The sequence below is a fragment of the Neoarius graeffei genome, chromosome 13 (genome assembly GCF_027579695.1).
Source record: "Neoarius graeffei isolate fNeoGra1 chromosome 13, fNeoGra1.pri, whole genome shotgun sequence".
Taxonomy (NCBI): domain Eukaryota; kingdom Metazoa; phylum Chordata; class Actinopteri; order Siluriformes; family Ariidae; genus Neoarius; species Neoarius graeffei.
The window spans coordinates 60,628,883-60,656,606 of NC_083581.1; the positions used below are offsets into that span (position 1 = coordinate 60,628,883).

At 41.2% G+C, this 27,724-nt stretch overlaps 1 protein-coding gene across 2 annotated transcripts; it reads right to left on the reverse strand.

The window, feature by feature from the left end:
- On the reverse strand, positions 1-27,137 carry rcc2 (regulator of chromosome condensation 2). 2 transcript variants are annotated; one of them, XM_060938245.1, is made up of 13 exons: positions 26,834-27,137; positions 25,789-26,008; positions 20,062-20,155; positions 18,175-18,318; positions 17,106-17,237; positions 12,248-12,336; positions 11,939-12,053; positions 11,680-11,846; positions 11,107-11,287; positions 10,904-11,009; positions 10,695-10,767; positions 6,919-6,996; positions 1-4,247 (listed from the first exon to the last, which is right to left on the reverse strand). In XM_060938245.1, the coding sequence occupies exons 2-13, from the start codon at positions 25,990-25,992 to the stop codon at positions 4,143-4,145; spliced, it is 1,488 nt and encodes a 495-aa protein (XP_060794228.1). In that variant the 5' UTR covers positions 25,993-26,008; positions 26,834-27,137; the 3' UTR covers positions 1-4,142. The 2 variants fall into 2 exon arrangements, with proteins under 2 accessions (XP_060794228.1, XP_060794227.1); XM_060938244.1 differs by lacking the exon at positions 26,834-27,137 and adding an exon at positions 26,240-26,446.
- Between the last annotated feature and the right edge of the window lie 587 nt (positions 27,138-27,724).

Here is a 27,724-nt window from a genome sequence, read left to right on the forward strand (position 1 = left end):
TTACCAACATAAACATGAACCTTTATTTAAAAGTATGAAAAAACATTTTGGCATCCTAATGGACATACATTTTCTGGACAAAAGTGTTTTTGGGCATTACACCAAAATTTCTCTGCAGAGTCTGTTTACTTAGACATCCTGTAGTCAGACAACTTAAATACAGGTAGTTTACTAGAATAAGAAACAACAACAATTAAGCACAGGTGAAGAAAAAAAAAAAAAAAAAGGCACAGTACATAGAACATTAAGTGACTGCAAACAAAACACACACTGCTATGGTCCCAGATTATATAATGACGGAAGATCTTTGGGACAACAAAGCATCCACAGCCTGAATTCGATCACTTACAGTTTTTCCCTCGATCGCTTTGATGCAATTTACACACCAGAAATGTCCCTTTCCTCGCTCTTAATGTAGGTGTGAAATCAGTACAGCATTTCTCCAAACAAATTCGCATTTCCTAATCGTGCTTGTTCAAATTGCTTTTGTATCCGCACACATTTCGCTACTAAAGTGTTGATGTATTTCTCATTTGACTCGGACATGAACAGTTTGTACGTTTGTCAGTCAGAATTACAGACTTCTCTCACACCATAACTCCGTCCTGCGTTGTATTAGCGGTTTCGATCAAATCACTTTAAACCTTCAAATATGTATGAAACACAAGGCCGGTCACACAGTCAGCGGTAGGAGTAAAACTGCCCTTCATTTGAAAACAAATGTAAAAGTCACATGCTCTCAGAACAGGGTCAGTTGAAACATGTTCTCAGTCGTGTATCACAGGTGAAGGTTATGGGACTATAGTAATTACACGCAAGCGTATCCAGATGTTCAGGTTTCACCCAGTTCATGATGGTGCTGAAAACGGAGCAGGAAGCAGGTTTCACTCAACTAAAAGAACCAGGCTTTATGAGAGAACATTGTGTCCAAATGCATGGTCTGGCAAGAGGAAGACGAGCACACAGAGTACAAGGAAGAGGCAGGGACGGAGGGAGAGAGGAGTGAATAGGTACCGGAAGACGTCTACTGAAATACGAGCAACAACTATGGACCATGTTATCAACCACAGCCTAAGGTGCTGAGATTTCCAGTCTTGCAAGACCTGGTGTGAGACTTGACATGGCGACCCTCAACTGCTAGACTTCATACCTAAACAACTAATTGGTTTTTTTTTTTGTCCAAAAAACAAACTTTTCACGACGACCTGGAACACCTGGAAGAATTTATCAACGAGTATTTCATTTCAACCAGCTCTGCATTACAAATAAGGACAAAAAAAGCTGACCCCAAAAACAGCTCTCTTCCTCAAACCCCAAAAGACCTCGTCCAGATTCACTCTCGAGCCCATGTACGGTACGCCACCAGCTACATGTTCAAAACCACCATGCCGCACAGAGCTAAGCGATATTCAAATCTCCATCGAAAGTAAACTTGCTAGATTTGACGTCAATGCTACAATGATGGAAACAACTACTACCAACCTGAAAACAACTGATGGACAGAAGACAAACTGTGGACAAACTGTACATGGATGGACAGTTATACTGTGATAAGGATATAACCGCCTGGTTCTTCAAAACCCTTCTCAGTCTCTCACAACTGCATGGATGTAAATACAAACACAATCACACTACGTTGACAAATTATTGCACCAAGGTCTCATTGTACAATACAAAACATGTTCACGTTGGTATCTGTATTTTGCCTCATTTGTTGTTTTGTGCACTTTTCTTTGTACAGATCTCTCTGCTCACATTTTTGCATCTACCAGTCCTCATGTGACCTGCACCACCAATACACAGCAGTTAACCACACACACAGTGTACAGTTCTTTATAAGAACGTCACTTAATTTTCTAACGTAGAATAGGTTCTCAGGCAAAAAGGGTAAACGTTTTGAATCATTTGACCAAACTGCAAGCCGATATAGGCAAGGAACACATCCATCAGAATCGGACCGTAATAAATTAAAATAATGATAAATCACTTTTCAGCTCATCACAAGACAAAAACTCAGAGGTGTATGCATTTTAATAAATAAAAACATCTCCTTTGTCCATAACACGACTGTTACAGATTTTGAAGGACATTTTATCATTATAAATATACCAAATCAACAATAGCCCAATAACGACTGCTAATGTTTACGGCTCAAATGCTGACGACCCAACCAACTTTCAGAATCTTTTTTGCTCCATTTCAAATATTTCTAATTGTCCAATTATTAAAGGAGGCGACTTCAACACTTCTCGACCCATCCATAGATAAATCTGATGTCTCAAGAAATAAACGCATCTTCCAATCTGCAGACGATAAAACAGTCGAGAGATTTCGGCCTTGAAAAATGCTCATTTTTCTCACCACTCATTCTCACAGGAGAATATAGTCAGTGATTCAATTATATCCAATATTTCAGAGTCAAAGATTCATGCCATAATTATTAGCAACCATGCCCCTGGAACATTTAAATGGAATAGAACAAATCCACATAAACCCACCACCAGATGGCACTTCAACACATCGCTCCTTAATTTCCAACACTTCTATGGGTCTCATGTACGTAGATGAGGCAAGATTTGAACTGAAACAAGTAAGGCAGCATGGCTGGATCATTGTAATTCAGAGGGCCACAGTGGATGTGCCAAGCCAGGAGGGGGTGGGACGGGACATCACAATATGTGCGGCTATTGCTGAACATGTGGTAATTTACCATGCAGGGCCCTGCAACACAGACCAGCTCCGTCATTTCTTGGATGGGATCTACAATACCCTCTTTCCAGAGATTGAAAGATGGGTTTGAGGGCCAACATAGCAGATCACGTGGTGATTTTTGACAATGTGCAAGTTTTCACCACTCCATGTGAGGGAATGGTTTGAAACCCACCAGCACACGATAATGGTGTTCCTGTCACCTTATTCACCATTCCTCAACCGAGGATGACTTCTCTGCTCGGAGACAGGAGGGTGTATGATCACCAGCCCCATAATCGGATATCATTATCAGAGGCAATGGCTGTCAGCTACCGGGACATCACAGCTGAGGCTTGTGGGGGCTGGGTGCAGCATGCCAAAATATTTTTCCCGTGGCTCAGCAAGGAAGAAATGAGGAGGTGTGACGTTGACATGACAATGTGGCCTCAGAGAGGAGACACTGGATGTTGCTTGTGGGATTTCTAATTTTGCACTGTATAGCAATTTTTGATTTATACAGATGCATATGTAGTGTAAATTTACTGTACTATAATTGGTGGCATGTTCCAAGTTCTATTGCATATTTTTATTTTCCAACGCATAACGTTAGTGTAATTGTACGAATTTCATTTTTTGTCTGAACTTTTACTCTACATTACATTTTTTGTAGTACTCTTTTTCTAAAGTCAGTAAGATGGTGTTTAACTCAAAGCACTGCTGAAAGGGTGTTATTCACTAGTGACAATGTTGAAGTTTATTAACTTTACATGTTTCAACATCTGTGAACAAGGTTTCAACTGTTTTAGTGGTTTTGTACAGGTCAGTTAGTGCTGAGAACTGCATTAAGAGTAGCAAGAATGACATTTCTGATATGCGAACTGCATCGAAGCGATCAAGAAAAACTGTAAAAAGGCACACGCATGGAGTGTTGGTCTTTTCAGTAATGCCAGCTAATGTCATCAGCTGAAACAGTCTGCCTCAAAATGATTTAGCACCAAATTATTTGGAGAGAGCAGACACAAACACACAACAGTTCTTCCCAGCCAACTTAATGGGAAAAAAAAACCAAAAAAACATTTTGAACTTCCTTTAGGAATGTATAAGTGAGGAATAGAAGAAATCCAAATGGCGTTTAAGTGCTTGGAGAGAGCTATACGAGGGTCCCCTCAGCTCCAGACACCAAGTATTAAAACAGGTGCATGAAGCCATTGTGAAGGACTTCCAGCTCAGATGAAATCACTTATTACAAGCCCCAAGGTTCAAACTGATTTAATACACATCTTGCAACTTGTAATATTAAAGTCCTAAAAAAAAAATAATAATTAAAAAAATTAATAATTGCATCTCAACCAAACTGTGACTATATTGATGACCTATTGAGCAGAGGAAGCCTGTGTGGAAAAATCAGAAGCCCCTGCAGAATATGACAAGGATGAAAGGACCTGGTTGAATCACAGTGTGCGTGGATTGTACTCTGGCAGCTTCTTGAGTTTCTCCTTCTCCTGATCCGTTTCCTGACGGGCAATAACCAGCGAGTGCGAGTAGCCCATCGCCACCTGGAACGACCAAAACATCTCAAATTGCAGTCCACCAACGAAAGATAGACAAACTGCAGTCTTGTGGTCAAACACACTGTAATACAAACTGTGCAGAGAAAAAACAAAGTATATAAACTATATACAAGAGTGCTCCGAGAGCACAATATCCCCCTGCTGGCAACTCGGCCATAACTCCGGTAAAATGCAACCGAATTGAATGAAATTGCAATACGCAGATTACTGACATGTAACAAAGAATCCGGTCAAGTTTTGTGAAATTCCTCCAAAAATTGTGAAGAGTTGATTTCAGAAGGTGAGTACCCTTCCCGGGACGAACATCGCCACGACGTAATCCAGGGGATAAAAATTGTGAGGGAAGTTGATTTCAGAAAGCAAGTACACATTGATGAAATTGCCAAAGTACAAGTTTGTTAATAATCAAGGGCATAATTCTGGTAAAATTTGCCCAAATTAAACGAAATTTCAATGTCTGTCATATAACAAAGCCTTTTGCCAAGTTTGGTGAAATTCCTCCACAAATTGAGAGTTGATTTCGGGGGGGGAGCCACCACCACACTCATGAAATTGTCAAATTATAAAATTTTGTTAATCAAAGGCTGTAACTCTGGTAAAATGTGACCGAATTTAACAAAATTACAATATGCATACTACCGACATATAACAAAGAATCCTGCCAAGTTTTGTGAAACTCCTCCAAAAAGTGGGAGAAGAGTTGATTTCAGAAAGTGAGCGCCCTTGCCAGGACAGATGGACATCGCCATGTCATAATCCCCCTTCGGGCCTTTCAGCCAGCAGGGGATAAAAACTGTACATCTACAAGACTGACTAGTGAGGTAGGTATATCAAGTGGCCAGTATGAATAGTGTTTGGGGAGAGAGACAGCAAAAGAGAGAGGGGGGGGAAAAAAAAAAAAAAAAAAAAAAAAACCCTAGATAGAACTCGACGCCAATGGCGTCGATGAGTATGCCTCCACCTGGTAGACTACACACCTTAAGTTGGTGATTTGGGGATGGACATTTGACCTCACAGTAATCGTGACCTGGTGAAATTACTTGTATCAGCCTTGGAGACATTTGGCCCTTTTCCACTACCCTTTTTCAGCTCACTTCAGCCCGACACGGCTCGCGTTTCGACTATCTAAGAACAGCACGACTCAGCCCGCTTCAGCCCTGCTTAGCACCCAAAACTCGCACGGTTTTGGAGTGGGGCTGAAGCGAGCCAAAGCGAGCCGAGTGGGGCTAGGAGCGTGAGGAGACACTCCCCTGTGCACTGATTGGTGAGGAGGAGTGTCCTCACATGCCCACACACGCCCCGCGAGCACGCTGGGCTCTGTAAACACCGTAAACCCGGAAGAAGAATTACGAATTACAAGAATTTCTGAAGCCTTATGCGCCTCGCCTCATCTATACGCTCTTGCCAGTATCTGTTGGCGTTGTCAGTGACAACAAGCCACAGCACCAAGACCAGCAACACTAATGACTCCATGTCCTCCATGTTTATTGTTTACTATCCGGGTTGTGAGACTACCGCTTAAAAGGTCACTGATGTCACTGTTTGCGCCGCTTAACGACATCACGTAACGTCCACCCACTTTCGCTAACTCCACCCAATGTGTCCACCCACTTCCAGCCAGCACGGTTCAGCGCGGTTGTAGTCAAAATGCAACTCCAACAGCCCCGCTCAGCTCGACTCAGCACGGCACGGCTCAGCCGCGTTGGTAGTGGAAAAGCGGCAATTGTGTTCACAAGGTTTTCGGACAGACATTTGACCTCACAGTGACCTTGACCTTAGACCTTTTGATCTCAAAATCTAATCAGTCCATGTTTGTCCCAAAGCGCACAAATGGTGAAAGTTTGGTGAAATTCCTTTCATTAGCCTTTGAGATATCGCGTTCACAAGGTTTCGGGACAGACGCACAGACAACCCGAAAACATAATGCCTCCTGCACCTTAAGGTGGCGGAGGCATAAAAACACCCCACCACACCTGATACACTCATAACACACACTACCATGTCAATAATTCTGCACCTCCAAAGTGTATATATACGGTAATGTATCTGAAAGTAACCAGAGTGTAGAGTGTGTGGTATATCTAATAAAGTAGCAACTACATGCACATCACATTTAAGGATCCATTTATTCGAAAAACCTAATGGGGCATGGCATTGTACGAAAACAGCCAGTGGTGAGGCAGTGTGCTATTACTACCCAGAAATTGATCATTTTCCTCCAACAGCATGCCTGTTGTTTTAGCAAACTATATATATATATATATATATATATATATATATATATATATATATATATATATATATATATATATATATATATATATATATATATATGGCCTGAAAAAAAACCCCACAGTATTTCAGCAAAACTAAAGCTTTATCCTTTTTGTTGTATTAGTGCTCACTGCTGTCACAATAAATAAAACTATGCAGTCATGTGTGTGTAAAATCCTGTAATTACTCTAAATCGTCAGTCAACATTTCCTTTGCTTCTACCAGTTCCATATCCCTTGGCTTGTAAATAAACGCATGCGTATATCTGTCCATGAGGAGAGCTAAAAGCACAACTTGTATTTACACCCTGTTTATGACTTCTAACCTAGTTCCCAGTTTGAAATCAGTGACATTTCCAAAACCCTAATATTTATTTTCTCACCTGTTCTGAATACACTCCATCCAGAGTTTTGACCTCCTGAGCTGTGGTGGATGATTTGGGCTTGTTGTCTCCATATCCCTATAAAAAAAATAAAAGAAAAACTCATACAGCAGCCCAATGCATTAAGAAAGGCAAGAGAGACAAAGCTAAATGTGCACTTTTGCTCATCTGTATTCCTTCTGTTTGTAGGTCAGCTGCTGTGGGATTTGCAGAGCTCGAGAACACAAACTAAGCCCTGCTCTTCTTATGTTGATGAAATACATAAGGTGATACCTTATGCCAGGTCTACTAATCATGGATTATTCCAAAGTGGTTAATTTGGTTCTCTGAATGCTGTGTAAGCTGGGTCAGATTAGCTACGTAGATGGTTTGAAAGAAGTGCACAATCCCACATTAATTAGAAAGGGCATTCATATTGAGACTTGAAAATCATGAATGGCAGGACAATGACTAGTTTATTAAAAAAAAAAAAAAAGTGATACTGATGTCTGAAGGGGCCATTAAAATACTCGTCTTACGCCCAGGCATGCCACTGAGGATATCTTTTAAAAAAAAAAAAAAAGTGAATGTCAAGCCAGGGCGTGTGGGGGCAGGCTACGCCCCCACTGGGGTGCAGGGGCAACGCCCCGCTTGGGGGGGGGGGGGGGGGGGGGGATCTGGGGGCCTCCAGAAGCAAAGACCTTTTCACAGAATTTATAGCACACATTTTAAAATTTGAGAAACTTTTAGAATAAAATGCATGCAAACTTTCAAATTACAACAAATTTTCACTTTTTCAAGAAACCTCATGACCACTGAGGGGTATTTCATCTGACTAGTGGAGGGCTACTAAAACTTAATCATTACCATTTTTAATGAGTTTATTTTCAGTAAATATTACTGAAACAGGATAGCGTTTTTGAAAATTAGTTAATACAAAAACACAATGTACATTATTTCATAGCTCATAACTTTATTATATTGCTGAAAAATTACACATCATAAGTTGGCAGCATGCTTTTTCTTGGGTGGTTCACTGTCTTTAAGAAATGCCTGCCTGTCTGATTCAGTCCATGAATCAGCTTGCAAGTTGCACTACTTCTTGCCATGTGAAGTGCATCCAAGGCTTTATCTTTAGCTACTTCTTTACACAAGGCTACAAGATCTTCTACATCACTCATGGCCAGAGTTTTCTCTGCAGCAAAAGCTAAGATTAAAGCCTGAAAAAAAAAAAGTTTTAAAAGAAGTCACAGTACATATCTGCTAATATCAACATGTACAGTATTTAAATTCGAGAAGCATTAAACCACAACATTAACAGTTTCATGCAAAAGCATATAGGCCTATAGTCTATTAGATTCACTAACTGTTCTATTGTGTATTACGAAGACTCACATGTACACTAAACTACATTTGATTAGTTAACTTGGCCTGCAGTAGATCTAAATATTAAGTTTTATCTGTATAAAATCAGTGAGGTATTTTCATGATTTTGCAATTGTAAGCAACTCAAAACTAGATCCAAAATGTCAAATCAGTAGCATTTCATTCTAAATTTGAAACTTCTCTATAATTAGGATATATTATATTCTTTGCATTGTTTGACAGTTAAGAGGAAAGTGCCAAAAACTTCAGCAAAAAGTGGTTTCTTACCTCAGTGTGTGCTTTCCTGTCCACAAATGGTGTCAGACGCTTAGACTGTGTGGCTGCAGGCTTTTCCGAGGCCTGTAAGTAAACAGGGCTAATGCCACATGTCAAATCTTGTTTTTGTGCATCTTCCCAGCGACGAGTGGAAAAAATAATTACTCTGCAGTTGATGATCTGATCGCTTTTCATACAGTTTCCGTGCGTGTCCTTTTGTTTTCATATGGTCGACCAGGGCAAAGCAACCACGATCAGCACAGTTAGTCTCTGCATCACACAAGACGTACCTGCATTTACCAGCAATGTCAACTTTCCGCTAATATTCGCCCGCAGTGGCGTCCATTCCTTTATCGTTATAAATAACTTAACGGTTTTGAACACCATTCCCAATTCCATTTCACTCTGCACCCACCATCAACTTCCCTTGCCCGGTTTTCTTCTTTTCGATCAATAATTTGCCATTGTTCAAAATATTCACTTTCTAACTTCGAAATGCGGTTACCACGTTGTAAACAAGCAAGAACGAGCTACAATATATTCACGTCGCCGATTGGCTACATTACTAAACGCTTAACACATTTTATTCCAATCAAGAACCTCGTTACACACGCATAATAGGAGTCGAGGTCAGTCCATAAAAAACGGAATGGGACACAGAATCGAATGCAAAATAGCTAATATTACTTTTGCACATTTACCGCAAGTCAACACCTCTCCCGATTTTTGAGTATTTTGGCATTTCACAAGTTTAAAAATTTATTCAAATCCGCAAATTTTCGCAGATCTGCGACCAAATAGCATGCCTGTAGAAACATGCACAAATGTGAAAATATAATGCTTGCGCACAATTTACTTAATTTATTTCATTACTTTTCAAGTTAATAAATTGTGTTCACATTTTGGTTCATGAATAAACTTAACCATAATTCAATCTCTACTACAGCTAAACAGAAAAGTGTCTAATGCGCCACGTCACATTTCCGTACCAGAGTACACGTCTTTATCCACTTATATTAACTAATCACTGACATGCTTGTTTGGTTTACACATTACTGCTGGTTTTCAAAAGAAGAGTGCGCAAAATTAACTGAAATGAGGGCACAACTTATTCATTCAAGGAATCAGAAGAGCATGAAGATATAAAAATCATATACACGTTATGATTTTAGAACTAAGCATCTTGTGGCAACTATATCGCATGCACAATTTGCTGTGTAATCTAATCTGGGTTATGGTGAATGCTCTTGCTTCTTCGTAGGTTTAAAGGTCGACTGCCTTTCAGATTTTTCAACTGTAGGTCATAAAAAGAAATTTGTTAAAAATTTTTGTTTAGTGGACCGAAAGCTACTGAATTCAAATCACAAACTTCCAAATTTTATTAGGTTTCGTAAATAGAACAATTAATGAATTAAGGGCCATATGGCCCTAAATTATCCGCTATTTTTTCCTGCTTCACCATGACCCAATTCAAGATACTACGTCATGCATCACGTGGTGGGCTTTCCCTGTTCACGCAAGGCATTGTGGGATACAAATTTGAAAACAGAAGAAAATTGAGGACGCGAATGAAACGTAAAAGATCAACTACAGTAACGGAACACGAGAAGAAAAGACGTTATGTTGCGAAAGAAAGGAAACACAGGACCAAACTAACAAATACCGGCAGTCAGCGAGCACCTCGGTGTGATCAGTTGTTCGTTTAGCGACAGAATGATGTAACTGTCAGTGCACGGTCAAAGGTAAATCTGTAGATGGCAATAATGCAACCCAAAAGGGAAAAAAGAAGCAACAGGCTGTAAACTTGCGCAAGCACACACCAGACTTCCTCTATCTGCACGAAGCGAGTGATTTCATGCACAATATTTGCTATGGAATCTCCTCAAATTAAATAACTTCCCAGCCACAGAATGACCTGTTTTTTTGTTGGCCTTTTGAGATATTGCAGAAATAAATATATCACAATGATCAAATTTCAGACAGATGAAATTTCACCGGTTTTATGAAATCGAAAGGCCGTGTAGCTTTAAGATTACAGACCTGGCAGAAAACTGCTTTCAAGAATAAAAACCTCTGAAATCATGTTAGTCAAATGAGTCCTAATTCAATAATTCCCCTCAATAAAAACTTGAACTGTAGCTATAAGCCAAACATACCAATTCTCCAAAGGTAGGTGATGGTCCCCAACTGATGGTGCTCTCATCAGCAGCAATGATTATACTGCTCTTCCTAAGAAGCCAAAGAGGATAGAGTAGTTACACTATTGCACATGCTGTACATTAAAACACACGTTCTCTCCCACTTTTGCTCGGCATAACACTAGTGAGTACAACTGAAGAAAGCTAGAAGTAGGCTGAACTCTTACCCGCAGGCCAGACTGCGGATTTTCCAGCCACATAGGTCTTGCACAGCTTTTGGGTACATGGTGGACTCACGAGATGTATTTGTCACTCCCCAGAAAAACAGACCACCTTTAATAAAAATAAATAAAAACCCACACGGCAAACCATTTACCAATAGACACAATCGCTATTTGAGTCATCCATCACTTACAGAAACTCTTCTTACCCATTTCACTGACAGCAAAGGAACACTGGTATCCGCAGTATATCTGGGTGGCTCCACGACCAGGGAAATCAAAGAGCTTGACCAAACGAGGGACCATCTCATCCTTCTGTTCGGTGTGGCCCAGACGTCCATAGCCCCCAAAACCCCAGGAGAAAACACGCTTCTGCGAGTCTAGTACCAGCTATAAACGAGCAACCCAGTGATCATCAGTTAGATAACTGTCCAGAATATAAAAAGTTCCTCATTTATTTCTAGGTCGGCTTTGCACAACAGCTTGTATAATATTTGTGGTTAGAACAAAGCTGCCAAGGACATGTTTAGACTGGAAACAACTACCTGCCACTCCTTTAATCCAATACATCTCGTGTTTCAAAAAGTCTAAACATTAAGGCAATCCCTTTAATTTGTCCTTGTCCATTTTGAACCACTTTCATGTCGACATAATTTCACAAACACATGGTGTACTCCTGTTCAAACAACCTATCGAGTTCAACTAAAAACTTATCTGAGCACCGAAAGTAACAATTCAAAAAAAATAAAGGTTCCAAACAAAAAGACAGTCTGGTTACTCACAGTGTGATTGGCACCACACACAACATCCCGCACTACAACGTTGGGTACAGGCATCACCTGGCCATCCTTAGTCTTTTCGATGAAAATGGCCACTCGTCGAGGGATAAGCTCACAGTCAAACTCGATACGCTGGGCTCGAGCTATGAATTTCCCATCTGAGTTATGTCCTGTTGGAAGCAAAATAAACAAAAATAGCCATTTAAAAATTCTAACTAAAACGATAAGAGCCAACAGCCCTTTAAATATTATAATAGATTACCGAGCTGGCCATACTCTGGACACCCAAAAGAGTAAATATTGCCCTTACAGTCCACCACCATACTGAACTCAGCACCACATGCCACTTTAACTATAGGCTGTCCGTTGTACAAGATCTGCAGACAAAACACCGCAAAACAGTTTATGCTTCAGACAGGCATAAACACAAATACAACTCACTAGTCCATTATAGAATTTAGTAGAATGGTTCAAGAAAACAATTAACTTTACCTTCTAATACAAGAATGGTGCTACTGACTTGTGAATTTGATGTGAAAGATATTACATATTTCAGACAGAAGTTCCTTACTGTAGCTGGGCTCAGGACTGCGTCTGTCTGGTTGCCCTGCCCAAGCTGCCCAAGCTTGTTCTCTCCAAATGAGTAGACGGTACCATTTTCTGCAGGGAAAACTGCTGGTTAGCTCAAACAATTCAAACAGCAACACCCTGTTTCAGAAGACTGGGATCTCAATCAAAAACTATTGAGACATTTTTATACCAGGAACATCAGAAATGATCATTAAACAGGAAATAGTACATAGGCTCATTGTAGATTTTTAAGAAAGACCACAGCCCATGTAATGGCTCACACCTTCAAGGTTTGTAGTCGAGCTAGGCTGAAGTTTACTTGTGGGGTTAAAGATAAACTGAAATTATTAAGTTCAATTTATATAGCGCCTTTCTCAAAACCCAAGGTCGCTTTACAATAATAGGCAGAAAAAAAGTCCACCAAATAGAGGTCAGGATATCATTCCAGCAGGGCTCTACAGTGAGCACATTTCACTCGCATTTGCGAGTGAATTTTTCGGCATGCGAACGACGAAAAAAAAAAACCAAACATGCGCATTCGTGCGAGGGCTTCTTGCGGCCGACAATTTAGGAAAGCACTGAGCACAGACGCGACGAGTTTAACATTCTAAAATGTATCAAATGTTAAACTGCAAAGTATGTAAATCCAGCGCTGGATAGCCTACCTAATATAGTGTAATGAGTAACGGCCTGTATTGTTGCAAGTGTGTGTGTGTTCAGTGTTGTGTACGTGCGTGTGTTCTGCCTGCGCCTTGCTCCCTGTCTGTAGTTGCGTGCATTGCCTCTGTCTTGCACTGCGGTGGTTCCCACGGTAGCCGGGGGGGGGGGGGGGGGCAAGTTACATTTTTTTTTTGCTGTTCTGCCATGCTAGTGCATTTTACCAGGACATGAGATTTCAGCATTTTTATTCTTCCCAGTCTGTAGCTTGAATAAGTTTAGGCTACTGAATAACACTTTCAGTTAAAGTTGAGTCTGGTGCTTTTGTGCTGATGCTACAATAGCCTACTGTCACAATAACTATCCCCCGTAACATTTCCCGTAACCGATAGTGACATGATTTTTGTTTAATAGAATAATGAGATGGAAACATACCTGCCAACCTTGGAAAAAAAAAATTGAGTAGCAACTTATCGCGGTGGTGCAGCGCAGCACGGCGTGAGGTCAGACACATTTGCTGATCAGTATTGATCGTCATGAGTGAGCATGTGAACAATGTATTACTAAGCACAGAGTTCCCACTCACCACCATATCTAGTTATTCAACATACAAGTAGACTATGAAGAAAACAAGAACTCTTAATGAAAAGGCATGAATATATTTCCAATGCTTTCACCAAGACATTTGGCACAAGGCAACTGTGCCCGAAAAATATGTCCTTTATACAGACAAACTTAAAGATAAGGGATACTGGGGGCGTCGTAGCTCAGGTGGCTAAGGCGCCATACCATAAATCCGGGGACCCAGGTTCGATTCCGACCTGAGGTCATTTCCCGATCCCTCCTGGTCTCTCTCTCTCCCACTCATTTCCTGTCCTGTCTCTACACTGTCCTATCCAATAAAGGTGAAAAAAGCCCAAAAAAAATCTTTAAAAAAAAAAAAAAAAAGATAAGGGATAAATGTACTGCCTTTGGCATTTTGTGTCTTAAATACATTGGGAATTATAAACAAAGAATCCCAAATAGCATGCTATGTCCCTTTTGACATTTAGCATTATATTGTATAGATAACAGAAAAACCAAAGGGCTATAGCCTGTCTTTTAAAACAGACATCGGCAGTCTGCAAAACACACACACACAAAATCCTTTTTTCATAAATTTAGTTTTGACCGTAAAAGAGATTCTGTTGCTCCTCGCTACACTTTGAACTAGGCTACACTAACCATCGAAAGTGAATATTCCAGAGTGCCTATATAAATATATATTTCAACATTAATATTTAGTAAATGCAAACTGATAACCACACTTACAGAAAAATTTACTGAAAATAAATTATAGGCTACTCTGGCCTATCCAATAACATAGCCTTTATAATAGTCATATTCACTGACCTGGCCTAATTTGGAAAAAATAATGGCCTATGTATATAAATGCAAGCATTTCTATGTTAGCAATATTATTACCTGTATTTCCTTGATGGCTAATGTCAAAATCATAATTGCACACTGCAAAACGCATGATTAGGCAGTTTAGAGGGGCGGAGGCATGGCCATTGATCTTGATCCTTCGTTAGGAACTTCTGAGGGGCATAGACTCGCTTCTTTTTAGATTTGCTTCCCTCTCTCTCTCTCTGTCAGTATCCTCATCTGACGTCGTGTATGATTAACTGCAAGGCACGCACATACACAAACACACATCCACCACATGCACTTGCGTGAAAACACTTCGTGCGCTGCTCATTGAATCTCACACGCACGAGTAGCCTAGTTCAGAAGATTTTAACGCGTCTATCGGTTGACTGGATGGAAACATCAGTAGGCTACTATATTTTCACTTTAGGGTATGCAATATTTTTTGGATTGAGAAGCCTGGGTCAAATATCAAAACAAGCTGGAACAAATATTTCCTTCAGATAAGGCGGAACACTGTGTTTTCAACTATGACGTTAGGACGGTTGTCCTTGCTTTATTCACAATACCCTTGCCCTGCCCATTTACCTTCGAAACGGTGTTTAGCGTCCTCCTCCCTTGTAAAACCAGTCACAGTATGAAGATCGACCGAGAGGGATGAAAATCAATTTCGTTACCTTTGTTTTGACGGCTCCTCGGCTCTCCGCTTAGCCTCATAGCCTAGGGCCTATTTGAAGAGTTTAAAACTAGCGCTGTGATTGGTCGAAATCTTCTTTTCTCTACAGGTTGCTGGTCAATGCGGTTACACCCATAGACGAGCTGCCTAGTGCGCAAATGCACAGACAGGTGAACCGGAATATTAAAGAGCTTTGAACTCAAAGCCAACAATGGCTTTTTGCGTATTCTGAAGTGTTAAATCGTAGCAGCGTAGTTTGATGTCTAAATGCGTATCTGCTATGCAAAATGCATAAAGGTTGGCAGATCTGTGGAAAGCACACACCCCAGTGCAAACATTTAGATGGGACCATACAACACAGGAGAAAAACAAATAATATATATTCACAACTGGGCGTGTTGAGTTGCAGATGTTAATTGCACATTAGTTATAGAAACTCAGTTCAGCTACAAAACTCAGGATATTGCACTGTATTTGGTATTGCATTGTATTGGGTATGGATGTAAAAAAAAGTGTATAAATATAAATATACAGAAGCTATAAAAACTAAAACGTTGCTCTGTGAGGTTGCACTGTAATATGTATTGCACTGTATCAGGTAAGTGTGAGAATATTGTCCTTTTAGGTCCTTGTTGGTGCATTGTTGCACCTGCCAGAAGTGGCATCAGTCAGTGCATGTAATTAGCCTTTTTCACATTACGTCACTTGCAGAAGAACCTCACATCCGTTTTCAGCCTTTTGAATGGAAGAAGAGGCGGCATGCTAATCTGCTGGCTAACAAGTAGCAACCATAGAAAGTCAGTAAACTTCCTTTCCAAAACAAGGCAGATAGGTGACTGGAATGGTCGACAACAATATGTAATGATAAACAACAATGCGCAATATTATCATCAATCTTATCTGTGAATGACACAGTTTTGTTAACATATGTTGCCGCCGTACATCTCTTCTTCCATTCAAAAGGCTGAAAACGGATACGAGTTCCCCTGAAAGTGACGTAATGTGAAAAAGGCTAATTGTTCAAGGTGGTTATGGCCTGTGGGAAAAAACTGTTTTTGAGTCTGTTGGTCCTTGCTTTGATGCACCTGTAACGCCTGCCTGAGGGCAGCAAGTCAAAGAACTCCGAGCCAGGGTGGGAGCTGTCCTTGATGATGTTGTTAGCTCTGCTGAGCTCTGCTCTGTTTAGCTACTGTTTGTTCATTCATTCAGTTGTTCATTCATTCGTTCGTTCATTCATTCTCAACCGAATTTTGCTTTTTGTGTGTTGGTGTGTCTAAGGTTTGCACTGCAATAAACCTTTAAAATGAAAACCTACTTGTGCCCCCATTTTTTTCCCTGTGCTCCTAAAATTTTTAACTTGGGAGCATGTGTGCTCCTGAAAAAAAAAGTTAGTGTAGAGCCCTGCATTCCAGTGGTGTAGTAGCCACAGTCCCATCAAAAGGTGCACAAAAACAAGTCCCACATCTCCAGCACAGCCGCCGTCAGCAACATCACTCGAACACCACGCCATGGATCCACAAAGCGAGCACAGAAGCACCGCCATGCAGAGCACTGGTATGTCCCAAACCGCCTGCACAGCCGCCACGATGCCACCGAGCAACATCGCTCGGAACATCACGCCAAGCATTAAAAGCACAGAGCGCTGGACAACCACGATGTTAAAATGAGCAATGAGCTCACTGCAGTCCATAGCTGGGAGCACAGGCATCACCCACAGCAAACCAAGCACGGCAGACAAAAACACTCAAACATCAAAACACAGAAAAAAGAAAAAAAATTTTAATTTAAAAAAAAAGGAGAGAAAATAAAATAAAGCTCCGGTGAGAAGCGGCAACCAGAATGCGCATGACGTACTCTCAACCGGAAATAACCCATCACAGAAATAAGAGGACATGGGAATATGAAAAAAGTATAACACTTTTTGCCAGAAAAACTGTCTGTTCCTGCATTGTTACAAACACTGCATGTGAAATGAAGTGTTTTAGGTGTACTGGACTAACAGAGTGTTGGGAAATATTTAGAGCAGGACCATAGTAAAGTCACTGGAGGTGGTGGTTTAGAGTAGCTCTGAGATTAAATTCCCCACATAATTCTGTCCTACACCCTGTCAGCCTACCTGTTAAAGCGAGGGTGTGGTTCCGACCGCAGGCAGCAGACACGATCACCTCCTCCTCCAAACCCTCCACCAGCTTTGGCGCGTCCAACCGCTTGGTGTCTCCGTGGCCCAGCTGGCCCTTATCATTGCGACCTGAGAGAACAGGAGAGGGAAAGTTGTTTTAAATCAATCATTCTCCAAGCACAAGAATGAGATCCAAACAGTAAGATTTAGTTTGAGTGTTTGTTTACAGTATTCGAGTATTAGCACTTACAGACTTCTGGCTAGCTGTGGCTCTGAATTGAAAGCTTAATTCTTTTCCACAGCTGCAACATTAAAACAAAAAACAAGGCAAGAAACCAACCCAGCTTCTAATTTGAATAGACTAGACTGAATAAACATTGTGCTGAAGTGAATCATGCTGTGACCGATAATTTGACTTCGAAGTCCTTATAAAGGAATATTTTGTCTAGTTAATATATTCATCACCATAAATTAATATTCATTTCTGGATGAACATACAAAATGCCTCATGGCTAGGTGAGGAGCTCAGTTACACAAATTTTCAAAATTCTTGTTAAAAGACAACCACACAGATGCCTAATAGTCCCCCACCACAAACATTCAACATATACATGTTCATAGTTCATGCATTTAAGACACCAAACCTGGACATCAGACTGACTTTTTAAATGTTGAGACACAGCTTAGTGGCTGTTTATAGTATAAATAATAGCTGGAGTTACCGTTAAGTCATGGTGAAGGCATACACCATGCAAGTGCCCTTGATTATGCCTTCACAACTTCGTTTAACACAAACAAAACTAACATGCCTTTTTTTTTTTTTTGAATGGTACTTACATTTGTATAACCCTAATTTATTGTATTTCTTGCATGATACAGAACATGCACTCTGTGCTCTAGTAATGCTCTTGCTAAAGGCACAGGGAGGCATTTAGGACACAAAGTGGCTTTAAAAAAATATCAAGAATGTGCGATATCAAGTTACTCATCTTAGTTACTTAATTTTTCATCCCAAGTAAGGAATAACACCAAAATGTAACAGAAAGCCGTGCATAGAACAACTCACCCCAGCTCCAGAGTTTGCCTTCGGTGGTGATGAGCAGGCTGTGGGCAGCACAAGGCCCTGACACCACACTGCTCACCATCACGTCATTCAGACAGCCATAGCGATGAGGACCCCACAGATTCTGGCCCAGGTTCCTGTATGCAGCTTTACACATGAAAAGAGACACTTTTTGAAGTATAGACAAAAAAAAAGACAAAAAAAAAAAAAAAAAGACACGACCCGGCCATACAGCTTATTATATTCAAGACAAACAAGACCATTCACCCTTTTTGTTTTCATCATCAGGTCCCAGCTGAAATTTTAAGTAAAACACAAAAGGACCAAACGAGGACACTGATCCTCAAAAGCACTAGATACAGAGCAGCATGAAGTCATAACTAAAACCAGTTAAAACTCCAAATTGGGCTCTTTTAAAGCAAGCTTGTTTTCTTGAAACAGAATAGTCAGAGCAGCCATGGCCAAGATCAATTCATTATTGATCCCATTAGACCATGGCCTACATGCTGCACAGCTGTTACAACACTGTCTGAAGCCAGAGCACACCAAAGTAAACAGGAATGCTTCTCAGCTTCAACCTTCCTTTGACTCCATACAGCATAATAACCCTTATCGAACAGCTGCTTAGAATCATAATGTTCATAAAAGTAGTTTTACAAAAACACAATCTGGCATTCTTAGGGCCTCTGCATGCTCTTGCGACAAGGCTTTCGCAGATAGCTTTTCGCAGACAGTTGTAATTTATCGTTGAGCGGGGAGTAATAGGCGTGCGCGATGTTATTCACCGCCACAACGCAAGGGGGCGCGAAGTCGCGAAATCGCTAGGAGTAGTTGGTGGGTGTGGTTAGTGGAGTGTTTATCCTCCGGTTACTTATAATGACTAGAACTGGAGTCGTATAGATGTACGTACTTCCTCACTTCCTCGATCAACCGCTCTTCGTGCTGCTCCATCTTCGCTCGTGTTTTTAAAAATGGCGGTAGTGAAAACAAAAACCGGGAAAGTAGGGAAGCGGAAGTGCGTGTACAGCGGATGTAGAGTGGACCAATCAGAGCCCTCGTCTGCGAGGCTTCTGCGGTGGTCACAATTTTTGGGAGTTGCGCGCAGAGCGTCTGCGAAGGGGGGGGCTACGCAGACGCCATCTGCGAGGACTGCGTTGTCAGCATAAATTGGCCTTTAGACTGCGCTTATACACAGTCTGCTTCCCTACAATATTAGGTGTTATATGGTTTATGGTCAAGAAATCAGAGGATTGTATTGTGTTTGAAAGGTGTTCGGAGTCTTCAGTATACACAGACTCATGAGTTCACACTGTGCATGCGCTTAGAAATGCTGCAGTTTACATTTAAGCCTAATCAACTTAGAAATCGCAAAATTACTGCAAAAGTCTTGTATGTTACACATGAAAAAAAAATCCTCAGATACGAAGACCTTGTTTAAAGGCCATTTGACTTTAAAAAAAAAAAAACTTCACATTTTACATTAATGACATCAGGAATGAGAAAGCAAGTGAGATATCTGAATTTTTGTGCAAAATGTGTCATAACTTACTTTTTCATCTTAAATGACTTTACATTTGGGCTTATTTTTCCGTCACCTTTCTTTTGTAAAATTAACATTTTAAAAAAAAAACCAAAAAATTTAAGCTTTGCATTTAACAAAGCAGCCCAGTGACCTGGTTCATGACAGACTTTTTTTTTTTAAAGTAACGACATTACCACCTGCAAACAGCAAATACAGTTAACCAAATAACTGCAGTTATGAACTGACTCACCATGAAGGTGATTATTTTCCTGTAAACACATTAAACAAGTGCAATGCTTACACACAAAGCAAACCATTTCCAGAATCTGGTTTTTTTTTTTGTACTTTCAGTCCAAGTGTGTAGGTACCTTGCTGCTTTGGGACTTCTTTTCGGCCAATCAGGTCCCAGTTAGTAGCGCCAAAAACAAGCAGCTGACCTTTGACCTTGGGCACATCAAGTTTCTACAGGAGTAAAAGGATAAAAAATTAAGACACTGTACTTGTCAACACTTTCCTTCTATCAATGATTCTTAAAGTGAATTCTGAGGAACTCTGCAATTTTCTTTTTTGGAAATATCAATCCACCACTAACCAAGTAATTATAGCTAATTTAGCCTGTTTGACTAGTCATTTTAATGCACTGTGTTTAATCCAAACCTCAAAAACAAGTAGGTCTATAAAAAGAATATCACCTTTGACTTGCAATGTTCTGTTGGGGGGGGGGGGGGGGGGGGGGTATTTCCACCCTCTATGGCTCCATTAAATAGCCAGAATTTTACTACACACAACTACTCAATAAGGCTAACATATAAACATAATCCAACTATTTTTATAAGTACATGCTGGGTGTGAGAAGTTTAATTTATAGTTTCAGGTAAAACTCACCCAAACAATTTGCATATTAAAGAGAGTGACTCACATTTGATGGATGTGAAAAGTGACATGCTACTTAGTGCAGAGGCGTCGGGGAAGGTTGAGCCGACCCTTTAAATGTTTATAATTAACGTAACCTATAACACTGAATTTTGGAGTTTACACTTCTTTCACTTGGTTAACAGCTACCCATAATGCTGTTCAACAACCCGCTGATTGTAGCACCACAAGACTTAACTCTCGCTTCATCTCTTCTGAACGATACCAGTGCAGCAGGGCTTTAATTGAGCGCTCACCTCATCTGCATGTGCAAACAGTCATGTGAAAACCCCCAGCGTGCTTGTCATCTTGTCATCACCAACTAGCCATATAGCCGTATTCTATATAATTCTATAGCTGCATTACCTGCATAAATTTTTTCTCCTATTAAATGCCACCGATACCCCTTTTCGACCAACAGGGACCAGGTTCTTGAACAAGTTTCGTTCAGGATTCTTTGAACCTTGATGCCAGCTAGCAAACCAGGCCACATTTTCACCAAAACTGCTGTAATCAAGGATGGTCATGACCGGAGAGCGTTGCATAATGCACAACGGGAGTAAACAGTAGCATCATGAGGGCAGAGCACATTGATTACCTCCGAGCTTTTGTTCCGTTATTGCATGGCCCTTTTTTTTTCCTGACGATGCAGCCTTTTCCGCTGCATTCTCCATTGCTGTATTCCACTTCCTCTCCAAACTAATGACACGCCCATTGATGTTATGATTCATGCTGGAAAGACCAGTTCTATTTTTGTTCCAGCTGGCAACCAACTTTTCAGGTTCCAAACCAATTTATTTTCGGTCAAAATACTCTGAACAGGTCAAAACTTGATGCGTAAAACAAGGACAGAACCCATTCCCCATTTGTGGAAAAGGGGTATATATGGGCACGTTTACATGCATACTTCAAAATATAAAAAAAAAAAAAAAAAAATTTGGAATAAATTAATTCTGATCAGCAATTCCAAATATACCGTTTACATGAAAGTGATCAGACATAACTGGCTTACTTTGATTTGTAAAGATAAATGTTTATCTTAAACACCACTATGTTTCTCGTCCATAAAACATTATCACTCTGTGAAACATTTATCTAATATTTTCCTATCAAATGAATTCACAGACATCTACGGCACCTCTTTTGAATCGGATTAAATTTGCAATCAGATTGGGGCATTTTGGTCAGATTATAGGAGATGCGCAGAACCACGGCCACACTTTGAGACCTCAAGAATGGCACTAAGCGTTAACAATAAATCTAAATATAGTAATTTTTACGATTAAAGCAATTCATATAGGTCGCGGTCTGAGTGAATGACCTTGACATCCATGATGTCACAGCAGGAAGTCTATCGGTCTCATCGCCATTCCCGCTATACTAAAACACAGAGCTGACTGCAACTCCAATCCTCCATTTTGAGCCAATTTAATCGCCATGCCACATAGAGGTGTTGCTGGCAGGTGTAGCAACACGACAGAAGGTGGATTTAAGTTGCATTCATGGCCCAAGAAGATTCAAACTGCAAAGATTTGGACGCATTTTGCGAGTTGTTCACAGGCACATTGGGCACCTACGAAGTGGTCTCTCCTCTGCTCATTTTACGAAGACTCGTACGAGACCTCCGATCTGTTGAGGCACGTTGGCTATAAGCCTGTATTGAAAGAGGATACAGTAGCAACAACTAAAGGAAAAGAAAAACTACAAGAAAAGGAAAGCAAGTTCAGTTGCACCAGTTCTCCAAGAGTGTGAGCCAAGGGTTGTTGCTAAAACCCGGGACAGAACGGGACATATTGCTTGGGCAGTGACCTCCCCGCGGTTGTTGCTAAAACCGGTGACATCCCATCCTGGGTTTTAGTAATTGCCTGAGCCAAGCAGTAATGGCGGAGTACTCAGTATGGAGAAAACGAAGAATGAGTGGACCAGCCGTCTGATTTCTCTGCTGGATATGCTTGCCTCAGCAGCAATAACTTGCCCTTATGTGGAAGGAGCAAATGAACAGAGAACTGAACGAACAACTGAAAGTCAGATTGTTTCAAAACAAATCTGCCACAAGGTCAGCCTTCAAGAAGCGAGAACACAGACGGGTAAGCTCCGACTTTCACTTAGATACAAAACAAAAAAACGCCACGTTGTTTACCTGCATTTAGATTAATACATGTAACTTGTATTGTGTATTTAAGTTACCGGTATAAGATTATTTAAATTTGCTTCAGAATGTGATCGTCTCAGTTCATCTGATTATTTAATTAGCCTTTTACGTTTTATCAGTGAAAATGCATGCATGTACATGCATGTTGCATAAGTTGTAACTACTACAGGTGCTGGTCATATAATTAGAATATCACGAAAAAGTTGATTTATTTCAGCAATTCCATTCAAAAAGTGAAACTTGTATATTATATTCATTCATTACACACAGATTGATGTATTTCAAGTGTTTATTTCTTTTAATTTTGATGATTATAACTGACAACTAATGAAAACCCCAAATTCAGTATCTCAGAAAATTAGAATATTACTTAAGACCAATACAAAAAAAAAAAGGATTTTTAGAAAATGCTGACCAACTGAAAAGTATGAACATGAAAAGTATGAGCATGTACAGCACTCAATACTTAGTTGGGGCTCCTTTTGCCCGAATTACTGCAGCAATGCGGCGTGGCATGGAGTCGATCAGTCTGTGGCACTGCTCAGGTGTTAGGAGAGCCCAGGTTGCTCTGATAGTGGCCTTCAGCTCTTCTGCATTGTTGGGTCTGCCGTATCGCATCTTCCTCTTCACAATACCCCATAGATTTTCTATGGGGTTAAGGTCAGGCAAGTTTGCTGGCCAATTAAGAACAGGGATACCATGGTCATTAAACCAGGTACTGGTAGCTTTGGCACTGTGTGCAGGTGCCAAGTCCTGTTGGAAAATGAAACCTGCATCTCCATGAAGTTGGTCAGCAGCAGGAAGCATGAAGTGCTCTAAAACTTCCTGGTAGACAGCTGTGTTGACCTTGGACCTCAGAAAACACAGTGGACCAACACCAGCAGATGACATGGCACCCCAAACCATCACTGACTGTGGAAACTTTACACTGGACCTCAAGCAACGTGGATTCTGTGCCTCTCCTCTCTTCCTCCAGACTCTGGGACCTTGATTTCCAAAGGAAATGCAAAATTTACTTTCATCAGAGAACATAACTTTGGACCACTCAGCGGCAGTCCAGTCCTTTTTGTCTTTAGCCCAGGCAAGACGCTTCTGACGCTGTCTCTTGTTCAACAGTGGCTTGACACAAGGAATGAGACAGCTGAAACCCATGTCTTGCATACGTCTGTGCGTGGTGGTTCTTGAAGCACTGACTCCAGCTGCAGTCCACTCTTTGTGAATCTCCCCCACACTTTTGAATGGGTTTTGTTTCACAATCCTCTCCAGGGTGCTGCTTGTACAGTTTTTTTTTCTACCACATCTTTTCCTTCCCTTCGCCTCTCTATTAATGTGCTTGGAGACAGAGCTCTGTGGACAGCCAGCCTCTTTAGCAATGACCTTTTGTGTCTTGCCCTCCTTGTGCAAGGTGTCAACGGTCGTCTTTTGGACAACTGTCAAGTCAGCAGTCTTCCACATGATTGTGTCGCCTACAGAACTAGACAGAGACCATTTCAAGGCCTTTGCAGGTGTTTTGAGTTAATTAGCTGATTAGAGTGTGGCACCAGGTGTCTTCAATATTGAACCTTTTCACAATATTCAAATTTTCTGAGATACTGAATTTGGGGTTTTCATTAGTTGTCAGTTATAATCATCAAAATTAAAAGAAATAAACACTTGAAATATATCAGTCTGTGTGTAATGAATGAATATAATATACAAGTTTCACTTTTTGAATGGAATTACTGAAATAAATCAACTTTTTCATGATATTCTAATTATATGACCAGCACCTGTATATTTTAATGAGAGTCAACCCACAATCAATGAAGTCTCAGTTGAGCAAGTCGGTAACGGTATTTCTTACTTTCACCAGAAATTTTTATTTATATATGACTTTGGTCTATAGCTGTCAAAGGCCTTGGCCTTAAAACCGGTTACCGCTGTGACGTCACGCACTCAGGGCTGGCTGGCTCAGCGGGGCAGCTCGAATGCCAACTTTGTGGTCGATTTTAACTCTCAAAAAAATAAATAAATAAAATAAATGCATTAAATTCCCATTTATGCAGCATACAAGAGTCAAGGACAGAGATACTATCCACTCAGAAATGTATTTTAAAGATAAAGGTTCTGTGCATCTCCTTTACAGCATTTGCATGGTGCTTGAATCTGATTATTAAAGGATTATTGGGGTCCATGTAAACATAGCTAGTATCACCCTGTGACATCAGCGTTGCACAACTCCCATCCATCCATTATCCGTAGCCGCTTATCCTGTTCTACAGTGTCGCAGGCAAGCTGGAGCCTATCCCAGCTGACTATGGATGAGAGGTGGGGTACACCCTGGACAAGTCACCAGGTCATCACAGGGTTGACACAACCAGTCACACACACACGGTCAATTTAGAGCCACCAATTAGCCTAACCTGCATGTCTTTGGGGACTGTGGAGGAAACCCACGAGGAGAACATGCAAACTCCATGCAGAAAGGCCCTCGCCGGCTGCTGGGCTTGAACCCAGGACCTTCTTGCTGTGAGGCAACTCCCAACTTCTCACAGGAAAAACAAAACTATAGCATTAACTGGGCGGCACAGTCACCTCACAGCAAGAAGTTCGAACCCAGCAGCCAGCGAGGGCCTTTCTATGTTCTCCCCGTGTCTGCGTGGGTTTCCTCCGGGTGCTCCAGTCTCCCCCACAATCCAAAGACATGCAGATTAGGTTAACGTGGGGCAGCCTTGGGCTGAAGGGTATCCAACCCCTGACTGCTCCCTGGGCACTCTAGTGTGGCTGCCTACTGCTCTGGGTGTGTGCGCACACGTGCGTTCACTGCTTCAGATGGGTTAAATGCAGAGGATGAATTTCACTGTACTGAAGTGTGCATGTGACAAATAAAGGTTTCTTCTATCACTAATATACAATCACCCCAGTCACTAAGGTTCACTCAATTTTTTTTTTAAATTCAAACAATGTATTTCAGGGTGAAATTTTAGTTTAAAATAGCTGCAAAAAGTTTAAAAAGGGTAGGTTTCGTGTATAAAAAAAAATGAAACCTTACAATCTTTTCCTTCACGTCGTCAGACACTGTGACTGGCTGGAGGCCGGATTTAGTAGCTTGCTTGCCGGGTTTCTTTGTGTTTTCCTGCTCATAATCTTCAAACTCGTCGTCGCTGCTGAAGTCTCGGTCTTTCTTTTTGCCGCTGGCTCTCTTTCTCTTCAGACCACCATTTCCAGAGACATCAGTCACCTTCTTGCGTGGCATAGTCACTGAAAATAATCTGACAAACACACCGTGTGATCAGCAGACTCCACCGCTACCGAGCTCTGCATCATAATTAACCCACTTCTTTCACTCAAACTTATCAACTAAACCCTGTACACTTCTCAAGTGCACTCTGGATTCGACTAAATACGGATACAGCAGAGTTAAAAGCTTTTTAATTCTTAATTTCCAGCTCACACTTCTGTGCTGCAATAACTGCTAGCTGAGGAATTGGACATATGCTCACAGCATATCAATGATCCGGGACTCTGCAGGAGAATTAGCTTCCGTGTAAAAACAAAAAACACAGCTAAAGAGACAGAGTTAAGTTATTAAAAAAAAAAAAAGTTGTTAAGGAGACTCTTATTCCATATGAACACTGGGTAACGGTGAAAGCGATATCAGCCGGGTTATGTGTGTGTGGCTCAGGGATCACCCACCGCCGTAGACCTTCAGCTCCGTTTGTTTCTTTGTTGTGCGGTGCGTTATGCGGCTCTGGTTAGCAAACTAGCACCGCTAGCAGCGCGCGCGCATCCCGCCGAGGAGCTGACTAAACAATTAACCAGCGCGATTAAAAAAACATTACATTTAAAAAAAAAAACTCACACCACAGAACACATTTCAGCACAAAACACACCGGTCGTGTGGCTCAACAGCAACTCAACACCAATGAAAACTCAACAGAATATCGAAATAAGTCAGCCGTGTTGAAATTTTGACAACATTTCAATAAAAACATGAATTTAGCCGCGTTAGCTGGCTAGCTAGCTAGCTAGCAAGCAAGCCGCATTTACATGCAACAAAGCCCCAGTCACAAACAGCGAACATAACATGAACGTACCGGTTCAAAACTTTTCCTTCGCTTCTCAAACGTGGATATTTTAAGTTAAGGAATGTAACCGTGACTTAAATTCGCGACAGGCTGCTCTATTAGACTTGGGTATTTACACCGCTCTGTGTGGAACCATGGATTTCCTGATTTAGCAGCTCTGTCTGTCTTCCTCCGCTTTTTGATTGATTTGGAACAAAAGCGCGTGCGGAGTCTCCGCCATCGAACCACGTGGGTGCAGCGGCGCTCATTTCCACTCAGCTGCGCGCGCACACACACACCAGGACTTCACCACAGTCTCTCTCACTACAGCTCACTCACTTTACACAGCATTAGCAAAGTCTTCTTCTTGAGTATCATAAGTTTACCTCACTGAAATATTCCGGAAATGAAATTAATTGACTTGACAGCTAACGAGTCTTGTTTGATAGGAGGGGGGAAAAAAAGGAAGTGATGCTCTTGCTTGGCTTTTATTAAAACCTAACTTATATGAGAAATACCCAGATGTAGCCATACAACTTCTTAGAGCCGTCAAAAACAGAAACACACAAGATTTGATGAAAGTAAGCAGAGAAATAGTCTTTAAACTTCTTCCTATAGATATGTGCAGCGCCATCTAGTGGTCTGGAGGCCGCCATGTTTTCCCAAGGTTTGCGTTCCATATGTGCTCTAGTTGGTGGTGTAGTGGTTAGCGCTGTCGCCTCACAGCAAGAAGGTCCTGGGTTCGAGCCCCGGGGCCGGCGAGGGCCTTTCTGTGTGGAGTTTGCATGTTCTCCCCGTGTCCGCGTGGGTTTCCTCCGGGTGCTCCGGTTTCCCCCACAGTCCAAAGACATGCAGGTTAGGTTAACTGGTGACTCTAAATTGACCGTAGGTGTGAATGTGAGTGTGAATGGTTGTCTGTGT

Coding starts and splice junctions, on each gene's coding strand:
- rcc2 (XM_060938244.1), bottom strand. Junction 10,768..10,903: donor ATCCGCAGTCTGGCCTGCGG/GTAAGAGTTCAG, acceptor TTGGCTTCTTAG/GAAGAGCAGTATAATCATTG. Junction 6,997..10,694: donor CACCTACCTTTGGAGAATTG/GTATGTTTGGCT, acceptor TTTTTTTTATAG/GGATATGGAGACAACAAGCC.